Source organism: Carettochelys insculpta, chromosome 1 (genome assembly GCF_033958435.1).
Source record: "Carettochelys insculpta isolate YL-2023 chromosome 1, ASM3395843v1, whole genome shotgun sequence".
Taxonomy (NCBI): Eukaryota; Metazoa; Chordata; order Testudines; family Carettochelyidae; genus Carettochelys; species Carettochelys insculpta.
The window spans coordinates 314187713-314205400 of NC_134137.1; the positions used below are offsets into that span (position 1 = coordinate 314187713).

A 17688-nucleotide genomic window follows, 5' to 3' on the forward strand; every position below is an offset into this window, starting at 1 on the left:
AAAGAAAACAAATCTACGACCTTCTGAAGATTTTAAGGAGCCATTGTACAGTTTTCAGTTGCATCTTACTGAAAATGGGGGAAAAAAATTAAAACAAAAAGAATTATATACAACCTGACAATTATAAGCAACTGGCATCCTGCAGAGACAAGACTGTGGACTTTGGGAAAGTCACTTAAAGTACATCTACACCGCAATTAACCACCTGTGGCTAGGCTGTGTTAGATTACTCGAGCTTGCAGGGCTCTGGCAGTGGGGCTACAGAACTGCAGGGCGGACATTCAGGCCTGGGCTATGAGATCCCACATTGTGGGGGAGGCCCTGAGCCCATACACCAGCCCAGCCCCAGGCATGTACACTACAATTTTACTGCCCGGAGTCTGAGCCCCGAGGAGCCTGAATCAGCTAAGACAGGCCAGCCATTGGTGCTTTATGCCACCATGGACATATCATTAGGCCCAGATTTTTAAAAGTACTTAGGACTCTTAAGATGCAGAAAAGATTATTTCAGTGGGATTTAAGTGTCGAGGCACTTTTGAAAATCCCACAAGGTGCTGACATGCATCTTTGGTTATCTAAATAATTTTAAAAGCCTGGTGCTTAGTCTGCTTGCGTCTCAGATTCCCTATGGTAAAATGGGGATAACAGCACTTCCTTACCTCCCAGGGCATGGAAAGGATAGCGACTGTCAAGACAGTGAGGGGCTTAGATGCTGTGGTTAATGGGGGTGGTGGAGCATAGCTATCTAATATCATACCAGTCATCTAAAAGTCTTCTAAAATAAAAAGAGTGAGGATTTATACTGATGGGCTTTGGGCATGGAACAGTTTGAAGTCCTATCTCATCCAAAGACGGAAAAGTTTTCAGATTATTTATTATTTTTGCTAGAAGCAGCCAAACCACCATTAAATCCTAAAATCAAAATACTGATTAAAGCAAACTTTCTATAAAATAAAAACAGCTTGACTGGCTCAGATGCTGAGCTGTGGCCAAAAAGTGTTCAGCACAGCTTTGGAAGGGCAGCTACCTGAGTGCTCTTTGCATCCCCTTAATACTAGGGCAGGTTCAGGTCCTCTCATTTATGTTAGCTGCCTGGCACCCTGAGGAGTCCCTTCACTAATCTGAGAGTGCTCGGTCACCAGGGAAATCTGGCCATGCCATTCTCTGGACACGCTCATGGCATTCCATGCATGAAAGCAGAGACAAGGCAGCTGATGTAGCATCTCTGTGCCTCCTAATGGTGCTCTAATGCAGCAGTTCTCAAATTGTGGGTCAGGACCCCAAAGTTGGTCATGATGACCCCCTTTTTCATCAGGGTAGTTTACAGTGGCTGGGGCCCAGAACCAAAGCCCAAGTCCCAAAAAGCCAAAGCCAAGGGCTTCAAGGCTGGGCAATGGGGATAGGTAAAGGCCTCCTGCCTGGGACTGCCCCCTGCGAGGGATGGTAGGGCTCATGCTTCGGTCCCCCTTGCCAGGGATAGTAGGGCTCAGGCTTTGGTCCCTCTCCTCCTCCCATTTTGGAGCTGGGTGGTAATTTTTTTTCTGAAGGGGATTATGGTGCAGTGAAGTTTGAGCTCCTCTGTACTAATGCCTGCATAAGGAAGCATCAGGACAGCTCTGAAGTGCTGATCCCGCTTGCTTCTCCAGTTTGTATCCCCTTTTAGCCTCTCCATTTCTGTTCATAGATACACAGGGTACTCTCTGGATGGAGTCTTGTAGAAGTCTTTTGGTAAAGTGACCAGATACCATGCTGACGGTCTTACATGAAAGAACCCAAACACATATGGCAGGTTAGACAGACAGGCCCTGTCTGGTTCACCCTTCAATTACATGTGAGGAGAGCATTTCCAGAGCACAAGCAACAGGTAAATTTGAGAGCGAGTGTTGCTTCTGTCTGGTCCTGATTCAGAGCTTACACCTTTGTAAAAGAGGAGTGATTGAGGCCAATGGTACTCAACTAGTACAAGTGAGATCAGAATCAGACTTGCTGTCTACTGGAGGAGTTTAAGAGTAGGATTTCCTAATGCCCTGTAGTGACTTGATTTGTGCCTGTGTTACTTTGAGGCTTTGGAAAGTCACACTCTAAGGCTGCGTCCACACTACAAACTTATTTCAAAGTAAGGGGCTACTTTGAAGTAGCCTGCAGAGCATCTACACATGCTTTTCCTTACTTTGAAGTTACCTTTGAAGCAAGTGAGGCCAACTTCCAAGTCATTATTCCATTCCCAGGAATGGAACTTTGAAGTAGGATGTGTGTAGACATTCTGCACTCACCACTTTGAAGTAAGGAGTCTGCCAAGGAGGTGGCCCCCCCCAGAGGACAGAGACAGTCTGGCCAGCCCAGCTACGGTTCTATGGTCCCTGCTGGCCGCCTTAAAAGAAGCAGTTTCCCGGCAACCCCTGGCAGGAAGCTGACACATGCCCCAAGCAGGGGCAGCACAAGCTCTCCCTTGGACTGCCCCAGACCGAATCACCAAACCACCTCTGCACCTCTAGCCACCATGGCAGCACGACAGGACCCCCTGTCCCTGAGGGGCCCTGGATGACAAGGCTGAGGACTCACAGCACCCAGGCAAGGGCTGTGGCAGGAGGGGGACCTCCTGTATCGAGGTGGAGCTGAAGGACCTCCTCACTCTGTTGGGGGAATAGGAGGTACTTTGTCAAACCGGCGCCCACCAGAGAAACGTGAAGGTCTTCAACATGCTGGCCAGTGGGCTCACCGCCTGAGGCCACCATGACCGCACTGGCAGCAACGTTAGGATAAAAGTCAAGGAGCTGAGGCAAACATACATCAAAGCCCGTGATGCTGTCAGCCGGTCGGGGCACAGCCCGTGCACTGCCCTCACTGTAGGGAGCTGCACAGGCTCCTGGGGCCAAGGGAGGCGGCCGCCCTGCAGCACCTCGTCAACACTGCTGGTCCCCCTGTGGACAGCAACAAGGAGGCGGGCCCCTCCGGTACCACCAGTCCCCCGCACAGGGACCAGCCCACTGAGACCGACGGTAATGATGAGAGCTCCGCTATGAGGACCCTTGTCATTGCCCTCCCCTCCAGGACACCCAGATGACCCTCATCGAGCCAAGCTTCGCCCAAGCCCGGGAGGTCTCACCCAGTACATACAGGGGAAGTGGGATGGTGCAAGGGCTGGGGACAGGGCCCCCCACCCTGGAACAGCCCCACAGCCCACATGCCTGGGGACAGGAAAGGGAACACATGCCAGCCCTTGCCAGGTGGGAACCTCTGGGCACCTGGGATCCCATGGGGCTCACAGGCCATTGGACAGCACTCATGGGTCGCCCACCCTGCTCCCTTCTGTCTCCGTTGTTTCATTTTCAGGCAGTTGCCACGGCCCTTCGGAGCAGGCTGCAGCCACAGGGGACTGGGAGGCCACCCCATCGCCCCAGCCTGTGCCCCTGCAAGGCCATAGCCTGGCCTCATGGAGACAATGCTGGAGGGACGAGGAGGTGGCTGCCAACCAGGCAGTTGTGTGGGAAATGACTGGGGTGCTCTGGGACTCGCTGGTGATGGAATGGGGTGGGTGGGGCTGGCCGGCAGCCAGGATGCCGTGGTCCAAGCCTTGGCCACCCGCCTCACTCAATCTCCTGCCCCCTCACCAGTCTGGCTTGCAGCAACTCCCCTCACAGCCACCACACCAGCAGCTACCCCCCTCCCCCTGAAGGCACCCACCGCGTGGTGGACCTGTCCCCGGCCGCCTGTGTCAACCTGGTTCGGTGGCTCCTGGCCGGGGCAGATGCTCCCGGCCCAGCTCCAGTGCCCCCCTCCCCCCCGCACACCCTGCAGAGGCCCAGTCCATGGCACCCCCAGCCCACCCATACCTCCCCGTGGTCCTGGCCCCGTAGCAGCCCTGCAGGGGGCCCCAAACCCACGATGGTGGGGGCAGCTGTGATGGCTCCCAGCCCCCCATGCCCCTGGGTGACTGAGCCATCCCTACCTAGCCCCCCTCCCAGTTCAGTGTCCCCACCTAGCCCCCCGCCTCCCCTCTGTGGACCATTCCCCCTGTGTATTGCGAATAGCATGATATGTTCTGTTTTGTTTCCCAATTGCATTTATTCCAAAGTTATTGTTCCCACCCTGGCCGCAAGTCCCTGTTGCGTGGTGGGACAGTGGTGATGGGGAGAGTGGTGCGGGAGTGTGTTTGTGGGTGGAGCGTGAGGGGTGGGGGAGTGAGGGGGGTCTGTGGTGCGGGGTATGGCTGGGAGGGTCAGGGCAGGCCCTGACTAAAGGCCTGGCACAAGGTCTCCCAGGCCCTCACCCCATTCCTCTGGGTCTTGTGGCACGGCGCAGCGGGCAGCTGCTTGTTGCCAGCCCCCAGGTCCCTGGCCCAGCGCTGGATAAGTAACTTTGAAGTTATTTTGTAGTGTAGAGATGGCCTACATGTTGGATTCTTCTCTCTTCCAGCACCATAAAATGATGATGTGGGGGTGGGGGCAGGGGAATCCTACCTAAAACAAATCAGATCAATCTATTACATTTTATGTTCACTTCTCAGCTTCAGGAATTGTGGGCAGCATTTAAACATACAACCTTCAGTAATGATTCAGTCCCTCAACATTCATCCATGAGCCAGCAGGAAGTAATGAGTATTGAAGTCAGACAGAAGAATATTGCAATTACCCCTCTGAACCTTTGGGTTGTTCATCAGGATATGAACGTATTCAGTCAGGAACAGGTACTTTTTCCAAAACTAGATCTGTGGAGTGTTATATTGTCACGGCTAATCCTGAAGCCTGCAATAACATTCGCTGGTGGTTAATTTTTTAATATTTTGCATTTTATACACTCTTCATTAAAAATCCAGGAAAGTTCTTAAACATTTTGGAGAACTTAAATTAGCTGTTTTTCTCAAGCATTAAACTACTTTTGACTTTTTTCAAATATTCTTTATAAACATAATGAGCTCTACTGAAATATATTTACTAACGTTTCTTTCAACGTGGGGGGAAGGGTGTCTCCAGGACATGGACTGCCTTAGCATAAAGCAAAGTGGTGAAGAGAGTACAGGGATAGCTCTGAACACAAAAGGTCTTGCTATATTTCTTAAAGGTTCTCCTGTAATAACAGCAATTACAGAGTTCAGCTGTAATTTCACCCCTTATTCATACAGGACCTTGTCTCACCTTGAACAGGAAATAGGGACTGAGTTAGTGGAGCCTGAATATAATAGAAGTCTGTGACTGTAGTGCAGCGCGACCATCGGTATAAATCTGTCAGAGACACACTCAGTGAGGAAGAAGAACTTCCATACACTACAGCCCCTACATTTTTTGATGCAGATACAGATTTATGGCACACGGGGAAGCAATAAGCCTTTGAGCCAACAAGGGCCTTGCAAGTCTGGAGACTTACATTGTATAATTTTCTAATTGTGTTTCTAGCCAACTTCCTAAAAGACAATAAAGTTTTGTCAGAACAGAACTGAGGGGGTCTACCCAACAGCCAGTCTTGTGTCATTTAAGTTTTCATAATAGAGTGAGCTGACAAAGGATAACTAGAACTTTTCAGATCTAATAAAACTACATTAAATCAGATGTGGTCTATGGCCTCTCTGCCGCATATTATGCTTCCAGATGTGATGTTAAAACAAACAAAGGCCCAGATTCTGTTTCGCTTACTCACATTTGCTCCATGTGTGGGGCCACTTGTACAATAAAGGACGTGAGTAAACATACGTGAATCTGGCCCAAGATGCTTCCAACACAGTTCGGTATTTAACAAAATACTAATATGGGCTACCAAAACATGAAACAAAACAAAAAAAAAAATGCCTCTATAAGGCACCTAAATCAAGTGCCTGAATTAAGACAATTACTCCTTTGAATTTAGGTATCCTAAAAGTGCTTTTACAAAAAAGAAACTCCAAATGAAAGCAGTTTCAAGCAAATGAAAAAAAACAGCTCAGTGTCACTATTAATTAACTAAAAACAATTCTTCCAAGTCAGCCTAATAGAAGGCTTCCTACATGCAACCAGTAACTGATTAAGTGAGTGACTCAAGCAGCAAAATCACAGTTGGGCCTATTTTCTTCATGCTGGAAGGCCAAGTTCAATATTTTTCCAATGAGGAATGCCTGTGCTATAAAAAGAATATGATGTTTGAATATGAGTGTCTCTGCTTTCTCTGTACTAGCACTGAAAGCCTTTCTTAGCCCTCCTGTCACATTTCAAGAGTACAGTATGAATCAGAATCATGTGGCTCACCTCCCTGCCAAATTCTTTTCTTCTGCTACCACTGAGTTCCTCTCAGATCTCTGCCAACAGTATCTGTTTCCCAGCCAAGACCATCAGCGTGAGTGTCAGTGGGGGAGACAGGGTTTTCTCTCTTATTCTTCCACTAGGAAACAAGTGGGCAGATTATTACAAAACTGCAGTCACCAGACTGACTAAATAGGTGATGGTGTTTGGAAGTGTAGGGTCAGAAACAGAGAAAATAAGTAGGAGGCCAAAAAATGAACAGAGAGACAGAAAAGAAGAAACATGTGTGACTGAATGGACTCAGCAGCCCACACCTGGCGATGCAAGGCGGCTTTCCTTCCTCCCACACACACCCAAATTATAAGCACACTCTTAATCCATCAGACCAGGAATGTAAGATCAGCACAACACTGCATATCCCTTAGACAACAGAGTTTCCTTTGCAACAGAGCAATGAGGATGTGTAATCTTATCACGGGCTATTTCCTGTAGCAGTAGCATCTAGGCCCTCAACCTGTGCAGAAGGGCAGACGGGAAGGAGGGTATTAGTAAATGAAGTAGCAGACTGGGTTTGACGAAAGCCCAGTGCAGAGACTGTGCCTCTATATAGCTCAGAACAGGAGGAACAATGGTAACAACTGTAAAAATGTTTTTAATTTATCATATCCAAAATTGTAGGCCAATAAATCTGGGCTAGATAGACTGCAAGATCAATGCACAGCTTGATATGTCAGATAAGGACAGAAGCTGCAGAAGAAAATCACACAACAAATCTCGCTGAATGACAGAAGTGCTTTTTGCCACCTCTCGCAAGTTACCTTTACCATTCCTTTTCGAGAGTCTTGCAATCTGCAAGTATGTTACTGCAAGCGGAGTTCCAGAGAGACCCATGGGTCCTGTGTTCCCTCTCAGTGTATACTAGCATTGGGCTCAAGGCCCATGATGAGATATGTGGTGTAAATACACAAGCAGTCAGGGTGGAAGAGGATGCAGAGGGATGACTAATACCGTGGATACTGTTGGACCAGAAGAGCCCCAGCTACAGAGGCTGCCACCGGCTGGGAGCTCAGCCAGTCTGGCAGCAGGCAGCCCCACTGGCTGGAAGCAGAGTCTCACTGGCCCATGTCAGGGAGCCTCTGCAACTGGGGGCATGGAGCCACTGATGGCCAGTGTGGCTGGGGGCATGGACTGCTGCCATCTGGAAGCAGGGAGTCTCTGCTGGCCAGGGATGTGGCTGCTGGTAGCGGGGCATGGAGCTGCTGCTAATCAGGGGCATGCAGCCAGCCACGTGTGCGGAGCTCCACTGGCCCAGGGCAGGGAGCCCCAGCCTTCCAGGACACAAGCCATGGTCTGTCATGGGCAGGAAGCCCTGCTGGTTGCAGCAGGGCCACCTAGAGTGGCCTGGTCCAGCAAACTGCCTTCTTTGGATTGGCTCAGGTCCCAAGGGTGCTGGGCCAGGGAGCTCCAACCTGTAGTGTAATTGACATTGGGGAGGAGTCAGAATATATCAGGAAAGTGGCATAAATAATGGATGCTGCTGTTACTATCAATTTTGTGTGGAAGGTGCTGAGACACTGCAGTGAGGGGTGGTAATATAAAATCCTAAACTAGATAAGAAAGTAAGTAGAGCCCATCAGAGTCACGTCAAATGGAGGCATTCACTGACTGTCATTGAGGAGCCAAAGTATTCAGGGTAACTTAAATTCCTCTTATAAAAACACAACAAATAGGGGAAAATCCACACGCTACCTACTGCAAAGCTTCAGTGAACCTACACAATGGGGTTCAATGTTTAGACCCCTTTCTGCTAGCGCATTAGTCTTATTTACCTGAACAAATATTATTTTAAATCCTCACGAAAATATTTTCTTTATGTAGGAAGGAATCTTGTTACTGCTTTGAGCAACTGACTAACGCATCAAAACTGAAGGATTAAACCGATCCCCATTTCTAAGTGTTCCTTCCAAGAACCCATTCAAACTCTCCTCTAATCCCTAATCTCTCTCCATACCAAAAACACATCATGGCTCGTGCTTCACTATCTCAAACAGCCAAACTACTGCAGGATTCTTTCCTGTCATGAGTGGAGCTGTGACAGGTTTGCTAACTTTGGGAGGAAGAGTGTGGTATATAACCTGAAAACTTCTGCTCACTGATAAACCCAAAGTAAATGAGAGGAGCAGTTTCACTGGTCCTGCTCCACGGCACGTGTTTCTATTAAGAAGACCAAAAGAAGAACCATTCTTAAATGCTACCAGAACTTATAACTAAACTTCTCTGTGACTGAATTGGTTCTCACTTCCTGAAAAATCAGTTCAGCCAGGGTGTATTTGGCATTGCAATGTGTTGCTGGAAAGGCACCCGAAGATGGATGGTTTTTATTTGCTCTAAAGTGCTCAAGGGTCGGGGTTAGAGTCAGGTAATAAAGTACCTGCTTTACATTAAATTATTCTGGCCAGAAATTTGGACAATGTAAATGAACACAGCCCCATCAACTTCAGTGGAGCTACACCAATTCATACCGGCCAGCCGTCTGGCCCTAAACATTTAAATACTAGACCATTTGCAGTTTACTTTTTGCCATAAAGAATATACAAGGCCCACAGCATCAGCTGTTAGTCTAGGCTTACACAACTCTCACAGACTTACTCATTGTCTATAAAAAGATACCCCAAAGGATATGCTCTTCATGTAATGTTTCCAACCCAGACACAGTATGCAGAGCTTGTAGCCTTTCCAGAAGCAGATGCCCTTGGTTCAGAAGACTTTAAAGCTGGGTGGATTAAGGGGGCGTGATGAAACTGAGGGGCAAATCAGATGTGGTAACTGATTCTTCATTTTGAGATTTTGTCTCTAGGCTTGTATCCAGATCACTCACAAACTGCATTTTCCTCAGGCAAGAGGGCTTCTGAGTGTAGTTTACTAGCAGATGACTTTAGCTGTATCGCTTTGGAATGGGACTCTAGCCAGCACGGAGTATATAGTTCAGAGTGCTGCTTGTAGGAAGAAGAGCAATGATTGAGTGCTTGTGAAATCTGCTCACCCTACTAAACTGAGTAGTCCACTGATTATGTTTTCCACTTTCAAAGCATCTCCAAATATGTGAGAATTGTGGGGTATGTGAAGAGAATTAAAAACTGCAACTACGGCTCCATTTAAACAAAGGGCTTAAAATTAATTGCAGTAACTAAAACATATAATTACTTCATAAAAATGTTGGCATTAGTTAGTGCTAAAACTTACAAGAACAGCTAAGATTTTTTTCTACAGTTGTAAATATATTTACTATATTGTTTTTATTATCAGAACATATTTAGGGATAAGAAAGGCTGAAGAGTCCAGTGGATAAGGAATGAACAGGCAATCATAAGAAACTACTTCCAGTCCCAGCTTTTCCACAAACTCACTCTCTGCCTCGTTTTCCCCATCTTCTAAATGGGATGATAATACTCTCTTTGGAGTTTTGGGACCTATGTTTCAAACATGCTGTGTAAGTGGCAAGTGCTGTAAGTATTATATCTCACCACTGGTAAAAACTGTTTCTCTAATCAGTACTTCAGTAATATTGAGAAGAATAAATACTAGTTAGTGCAAAAAAGGGGGTATTTTTAAAATATGGGATTTTCCATTTTAAATAATGATTAGTGGGTTTCTCAAAACACAGTACATTAATGTGAGTCTAGAATTCGTCAAAAGCTGAATAAATCATTCTTAGTGCAGTCTGTGCCTTTAAGAGATGCCATTTGAAGAAGAGGAAGTTTTAATGCACAGAAATATGTGCAGGCACTCATAAATTCTAGAAATAAAAATGTCACAGTCCACCAACACCACACTGTTCCTGACAGAAATATTTCCCTCCATCACTCTTGATGGCAAGTTACTTTAGAAAATACTACGGTCCAGATTTAGTCTTGAAACGGAAGCCACTGAAGTCATCAAGGGACGGAAGCAGCGCACAGGGTTCTTGATGGCCCTGTGCGTGGATATACCAGCAGTGGTGCTGAAAGACTGGTTCAGAATCAGTGATTAGATGAAAAGCCTAAAGGTAATTTTTTGAAGTTGGAGACCACAGGCAAAACTCAGCCTTGAAGTATGCAAACACAGTATGGAGAAAATGAGCCTGCCTCTACCAGGGCTGAATTTGGCCTGATGGGACTAACAGTCACAAAATGTTAATTATGGGTCAAAATGCAGACCAGTATAAACTCCATTAAAATTGCCAGGACACATTAGAATTCTGAAACATCTGTGGGTTACTTGGATATCATACCTTTTAAATAGCTAAGATTTTTCTTACTTTTCCCTCACTTCACTCAATTTTTTTCAGTCCCCCCAAAGGTATTTCAGTTGTGGCTATAATTTGGAAATGAGGCACGTTTAATGCATACCCAGTCTGCACTTGCGAGCTGATGATTCAGAGTCTGTCATTACCTTCTGTTTATACGGAGCATTTACCATTTCCTGTACAAAGAAGAAACTGCAATTGATTTGTACTTTTCAGCTGGGCTAAAGTTCAAATCAACTGGATCGGTTTAGATCAAGTTCATTCACCTTTACCTAAACTTGACTAGAAGCGGGTTTGGGAGGTTTCTTTCTGGCTCATTTGCTCTAACAAAATAACTATTCAAGTCTAAAGAAATGAAGACACACTTTTGTTTTTGCCTTTAAGTAAATCAAGATCCCTTTGTGGAAGATGGTGCATGAAATGGCACTCAGAAGAGTACAGCAGAATACTAAAATGCCACTACAGTATTAGTGGCTTTATTTACTGATGAGCATAACTCATTTGACAGGGTTGTTTTGCTGCTGGATCTACTACAAATGTAAACCATGGGCAACTCAGCCAGAAGCCTATGAGAAAGGGCTTCCTCTCTCACTAAAGAGTTCCTAGCTCTTTGAGCATGAACAGAGAAGGTGGAGTGATGCCAGTTGGCAAAAACTGCAGAAATAGCAGTGCATGATTCTACTACATGCAGCATAAGATCAAGCACATCTATCCATCCCTCCTTCCCTCTATCCCTCCTTCCGTCCTCCCACCAACGCTGTGTTTGGTACACATCAATGCAAGGCTTTTCCACGTTGATTTGCCTCTGGTGATGACAGATCACTTTAATTCTGTAGCAATGAGAGGTAATGCTGTACATTCTCTGACACCAACTGCCATCTAGACTGGCAAATGAACAGCAAGCATACTGATCAGCTGACAAGAAGCTCACAGATATTCCCCACCTTGACTTTCTAATGAAATCCCCCATAAAAGGGCTTACTTGAGGACTTCACAGGAGCGCTCCTCAGACTAATTCACATGTCCTGCACGAACACATGGAAAAGGGTGTGCAGCTAAAGAGAAGGAACATGTGTAAACAGCAGTGACTCAGTAATCCCAGCACTTTTATGAAAGGTGGGTTCTCTGGGATTAACATGCTTCCATCATAAACAGATCATCATGAACAACTACTCTGAGCGTGTGCATGTTTGTGTATACAGTGTACAGCAGCAGATGAATCAAATTTGTTAATAGTTTGCTTTCTTTCTATTCCCCCTCCCCCTGCAGGACATTGGCTAAAACAGAGCCAGACCAACCTGACCATTCCATTACTTAGCAGCAAACATGAGCACTTGCTAGACTGGTGTGGTTTTTTATTATTATTTTCATTATTAACTGAAAGATTGACTCATAACCTTATGAAGGATTTTTAGACAACTTTTATGGTTTTGACCTGTAAAAGCAGTGATGAGATCCATGAATTTCATGGAGCAAAGGCAGCCATCAGAAAACCTCTTCCAAATCAAATGACGTCTTTCCCGCAAGGAAACTGATCTTTTCACCAAAACACAATCATAGTTTTCCCGTAAAAACATGGCCCTACAACTGACTACTTCTTCCTCAGTGGAGTGCTTTGCATTTGCCCTTATTGAATTTCACCCTAGTTACTTCAGACCATTTCTCCAGTTTATCCAGATCATTTTGAACTATAATCCCATCCTCCAAAGCACTTGCAACCCCTCCCATCTTGGTATCATCCGCAACCTTTATTTGTGTACTCTCTGTGCCATCACCTAAATTATCAATGAAGATATTGAACAAAGCCAGATGGACAGCGATCTCTGCAGGGACATGCCCCCACCCTTGATATGCCCTTCCAGTCTGCCTGTGAACAACTGATAACTACTCTCTGGGAATGGTTTTCCAATTAATTATGCACCCACTGTATAGTAGCACCATCCAGCTTTCATTTGCCTAGTTTATTCATGAGATGGTCATGAAAGACAGTATCTAAAGTCAAGATAAACCCATATACCACTTCTCCCCATCCACAAGGCTTGTTACCCATTCAAAGAAAGCCATCAGGTTAGTGTGACATAATTTGTTCTTGACAAATCTAAGATGACTGTTACTTATTACCTTATCTTCCAAACATTTGCAAATGGATTCCTTAAATATTTGTTCTGTAATTTTTCAGGATGCACAATTTAAGATGACTAGTCTGTAACACCCTGAGTTGTCCTTACTCCATTTTCATATACTGGCACCGTATCTTCCCTTTTCCAGTCCTCTGGAGTCTTTCCTGTGTCCCATGACTTTTTTATGAAATAATCAATAGGGGCTCAGATACCTCCTCAGTCAGCTCCTTGACTATTCTAGGATGCATTTCTCCAGGCCCAGGAGATGTGAAGGCATCTACTTTATCTAAGTAATTTTAACTTGTTCTTGTCCTATTTTAGCTTCTGAGCCTTCCTTATTGTCACTGGCATTCACTGTTAGACATCCAATCACCACCAACCCTCTTGGCAAAAACTGAAAGAAAGAAGTCATTAAGTACTTCTGCCATTTCCACATTTTCTATTCTATTTTCCCCTCCTCATTAAGTAATGGTCCTACCCTGCCCTTGATCTGGCTTTTACTTCTTATGAATTCCTAGAATGTTTTCTTGTTACCCAGTATGTCTCTAAAGATAGCTTGATCTCGTTTTGTGCCTTGGATTTTCTAACTTTGTCCCTGCATGCTTGTATTAATTTGTTTATTAATAACAGAGAGGTAGCTGTGCTAGTCTGTATTCTCACAAAACAAACCAGTAGTCATGTAGCACTTTAAAGACTAACAACATAATTTATTAGGTGATGAGCTCTCATGTGGGCGGACCCGCTTCTTCAGATCTGGAGATAGTGCTGTACCGGAAAGCATGAAAGCTCATCACCTCATAAATTATATTGTTAGTCTTCAAAGTGCTACATGACTGCTTGTTTGTTTAATTTGTTAATATTCATCCTTTGTAACCTGAGTTAGTGTTCACCTTTTAGAGGACTCTTTTTTATTACTTTTAGATGATTGGACATCTCCTGGTTAAACCAGAGTGGTTTCTTGCCATACTTCTTATCTTTCCTACCCAATGGGATAGGATGCTCTTGGGCTCTTAATAATTTCTCTTTGAAAAACTGCCAGCTGTGGTCAATTGTTTTTCCACTTAAACTTGCTTCCCATGGGACCTTACCTTCCAATTCCCTGAGTTTGTGAAAGTCTTGCTTCTTGTCATTATTTTACTATTCTCCTGCTTACCATGCCTTAGAACACCAGTTCCCATACTTTGCAGTAACACAGCACACTGCAATCAGACAAACAATTCCATGGCACATGCACTTTTTACTCATGCCGGGAAAGGAAGGGTAGGAGGCATGAGCATCTCAACTGTATCCCAGCTCCAACAGGTTCCTGGTCTCACTCCCTCCCTCCCCCTTGCCACAGCAGGATAAGGGGGCTCCCCACCAGCCTATTTGGGCCAGGAAACAGCATTTGAGCTTCCTCTCTGTGTGAGCAGACTCCTGTGGGGTCAGCATTTCCCCATACACAGGCTCTGAAAAGAGCCACTGCAAGTGGAAATTGACAAACCCTGAGCCAGATGGGACTCAGGCAGCCTTGCTGCTTGAGCCCCAGCTGGTAGAGGGTCATCAATTCTCTCCCACACCCCCACCCCAGTGGTGGCTCTGCAAAGAGCAGCAGTAAGGGGAAACTGATGAAATTTCATTGGCACACTTTGACAGCTCTCACAGCACATTTGTTGAAAACCACTGCCTTAGAATAATGAAACTATATCATTTCACAATCACTTTCACTTAACTTTCAAATTCTTAACCAGGTCCTCCCTATTTGTCAAAATCAAATCTAGAACAGCTTTGCCCCACCCAGCTTTCCAAAGTAAGAATAATTGGAGATATACATCTCCTAGAACTAGAGGGGATCATGAGAGGTCATCTAGTTCAGTCCCCTTGGCAGGATCAAGCACCATCCCTAACATCTATTTATCCCAATCCTTGAATGGGCTCCTCAAGGATAGAGCTCACAACCCCAGGTTTATCAGGCTAGTGTGCAAACCACTGAGCTATCCCTCCCTGAAACAGCTGCACTACATTCCAGGAACATGGTGGATAATCTGTGCCCTGCTTTGCTATTTTTTTCAACAGATGCCCAAGTAGTGGAAGTCCCTTATCACCAAAAGTCCTGTAATTTGGATGATTTTGTTAGTTGTTTAAAGAATGTCTGATCTGTCTCTTCTTCCTCCTCACCCTTGGTTTTTAACTCTTTCAACATGTTGGTCTCCTATTTCCATCTCAGTACAAGTGTATACATTTTTAATATTGCCTCCCTTTTTTCCCTGCCTGTCCATTCTGGGCAAGCTGTACCCTCTATGACAATATACCAGTCATGCATATTATCCCAGTAAGTCTCTGTGATGCCAACTATGTCATAGTTATGTATATGTTTTATGAAGAGGTATCTTCCCATGCTCTTGAAAGATGGTGAATTTTATTTCCTATGGGGCATAGCTACACCAAGATAAAAGACCCACAGTATGTCCTGGGTCAGCTGACTGGCTTACACGGCTCAGGCTGTGAGGCTAAAAAACTGCAGTGTAGACATTTGCTATGGACTGGAGCCTAGGCTCTCAAACCCTCAAATCTTGAGAGATGTCAATAGCCTGATTTCAAATTCTCCACAGCAATTTCACAGCCCCACAGTATCAAGCCCAAGTCGGCCAACCTGGGTCCTCAGACTTGGTGCTACGAGTGGTTTATTTTTTTTTTACAGTAGTGTAGACATACCCAATAATAAGACCCGTTTCGTATCTTGCTCGGATCATGCACCTAGGGCCTGAAATTAGTGGAGCCTTCCTCTGACTTCACAGGGCACTGGATAAGGTTTATAGCTTGTATATAAAGACACATGTATTGTTCAAGACCAAATGAAGGAACTCAGGTGTAATATTTGCTTGTCACTGAATCAAATGAATAGAGATCAACTATTGTTTGGATTCATTAATAACAGAATCCCATGGATGATAATTAACTTTGTCCTTACTGTGAAATTACAGAGAGGGCAAGTGGGAGATGTATTTTAGGAGATGAAGGGCTGCATTTAGCCCATGAACATCTAAGGAGTTAGGGCTCAGTCCTTCACTCTGTATTCAGGCAAGAAGCCAATGAAGTTTGTGAGGAACTCAGGATCAAGCCCTCAATGATGTCACAGACTAATATGCTGTGATTTGAGGCCTGATCCTGTGACATACTTGCTGCCTGTTATATGGTGAGGATAGTGGATGAAGAGGGAGCTCAGTACATAACCAGGGATGTTTTAACACCTTACCAGATTAGAGGCTGTTCATCTGAAGAGACAGGAGAAAAGCTCACACGGGAAATCGCTTCACCTCACCACTATAGGCCACATTTTTCCACCAATTTTGAGGCACTCATTTCAGCAGGGTATTCTGTATGCTGGGGAACTGATGGCAAGAAACAGTAGAGTTTTGAAGAGTGCAGCTCTAATAAAACGAAGATAAACTCCTAGCAAACTCTCAGCAAGGCAAATAAGTCCACCAGTATGCAGGCAACACCCTACTGTAGTGCAAAAGTACTATGATGCTCAAACAGCTCCACAGAAACAGTTGCCTGCAACATGCTTAACTGTCCTCTGGCAGCTGTGAAATCCCCTGCCTTTTGTCTGTTGGGTTTGGTGGTGGAGAAAAGGCAGAGGGAATATTGGTTTATGAGCGATAGGGAAGTGCCTGTGTCTCCCCATGGGAAGTTCCTACCATTATCTCCAGTGCTCTCAAAGTCAGTGTCAAAGGTTTGTAAATGGGTTTTCAGAATAAGCAAGTGGAACCTCCCATCGTTAGCTGTCTACATTTTTTATAACCACTTGCATACTTTTGGTCAACCGCTGTAAAATAAACAGTCCTTCCCAAATGTTTTTGTTTTCTTTGACAGCAGAGCAATAACTCACTGTGAATGCTGTGGACTATAATAGCACTTTATTGCTGTTGTAAAGCTGCTTTTTTATTATTTATATTCATCAGGTTGTTTTTAAGTAAAAAAAGATAACAAACCTGCAGAATTACAGAATATTAGAAAACATATCATGTGTATATCTGGCGGGGGAGAGAGAGGTTCGTGCACACGAGATTATTTTTAATATGGTTTTCACTGAGATTTTTGTAGAGAAACACATACCACGTCTGTCCCTTTGAATGTGGAAGCAACTTCATGTGACAATAAGGTTAAGTTTCATGACTCCTGAAATCTGATCAATATGAAACCCAATCAGTATTTACTCCTAGAAACAGAATAAACCACCCAATGGATTGCTTAGCTGCCACACCACCTGTGCAAAAGAAGAGGAAGTTACGTTGTGAGGCAAAGATAGTTCTTTAAGATGTGTGCCCCCATGGGTGCTCCACTTTGGGTGCTGGTGCATCCTTGCGCTGGCACTCAGAAATTGCTCTATAGCCGTGGTTTCCTGAACTGTGCATGTGCAGCAGAGCCTCCTTGTGCTATCTGGGGCACATGTGGCACGGAACCCCTTCATTCCTCCCCTACCCTGGCAAACAGAGCAAGATGCTCCAAAGCAGGGAAAGGAGGGAGGGAAGTGGAACACCCATAGGGACACACATCTTGAAGAATCATCGTTACTGCACAAGTTGAATAACTTCCATTTCCTCTTTGAGTAGTGTCCCCGTGGGTGCTCCACTCTGGGTGACTGGCAAGCAGTAATCACACTTTGGAGGTGGATTTCGAGCTACCTCCAGTAACAATTACAGTTGACAGAATTGCGTGACCCCCTTGAATGGAAGGAGCAATGGAAAATGAGAGAGCGTTGCGCTGTGCAAATTGGCTGCTGGAAGACCATGTCACTTCCTTGCATAAGTCTGTCAGGGGTATGTTCAGAGAAAAACGCTAGTGGAAGACGCAACCCAGGCTGAATGGGCGGTGACAGCACTCGGAAGCTCCCTTCGATGGTGTGCATAGCAAGTGCGAATACAGATGGAGATCCACTTGGACAGCCATTGAGATGAAAAGGGCAGACCCTTGTTTTCAGTTGCCATCATGTCAGCCAGAAGGGCTGGGGAGCTTGCTGCTGTTATGGCTGAACCTCCTTATACCATGTTTGCTGGGGCAAAGTCACTCTCTGCCCTCATACTAACTTTCA

The 17688-nt window shown here is 45.3% G+C and overlaps 1 protein-coding gene across 1 annotated transcript in view; it reads right to left on the reverse strand.

The window, feature by feature from the left end:
- Positions 1-5389: 5389 nt before the first annotated feature.
- The window catches only part of HMGA2 (high mobility group AT-hook 2), a 90782-nt gene continuing 78483 nt past the window's right edge, over positions 5390-17688 (reverse strand). Inside the window, 3 exon segments of the mRNA XM_075004455.1 lie at positions 5390-5401; positions 6216-6249; positions 6251-6348. Of these exon segments, the coding sequence (XP_074860556.1) occupies positions 5390-5401; positions 6216-6249; positions 6251-6348 (144 nt within the window).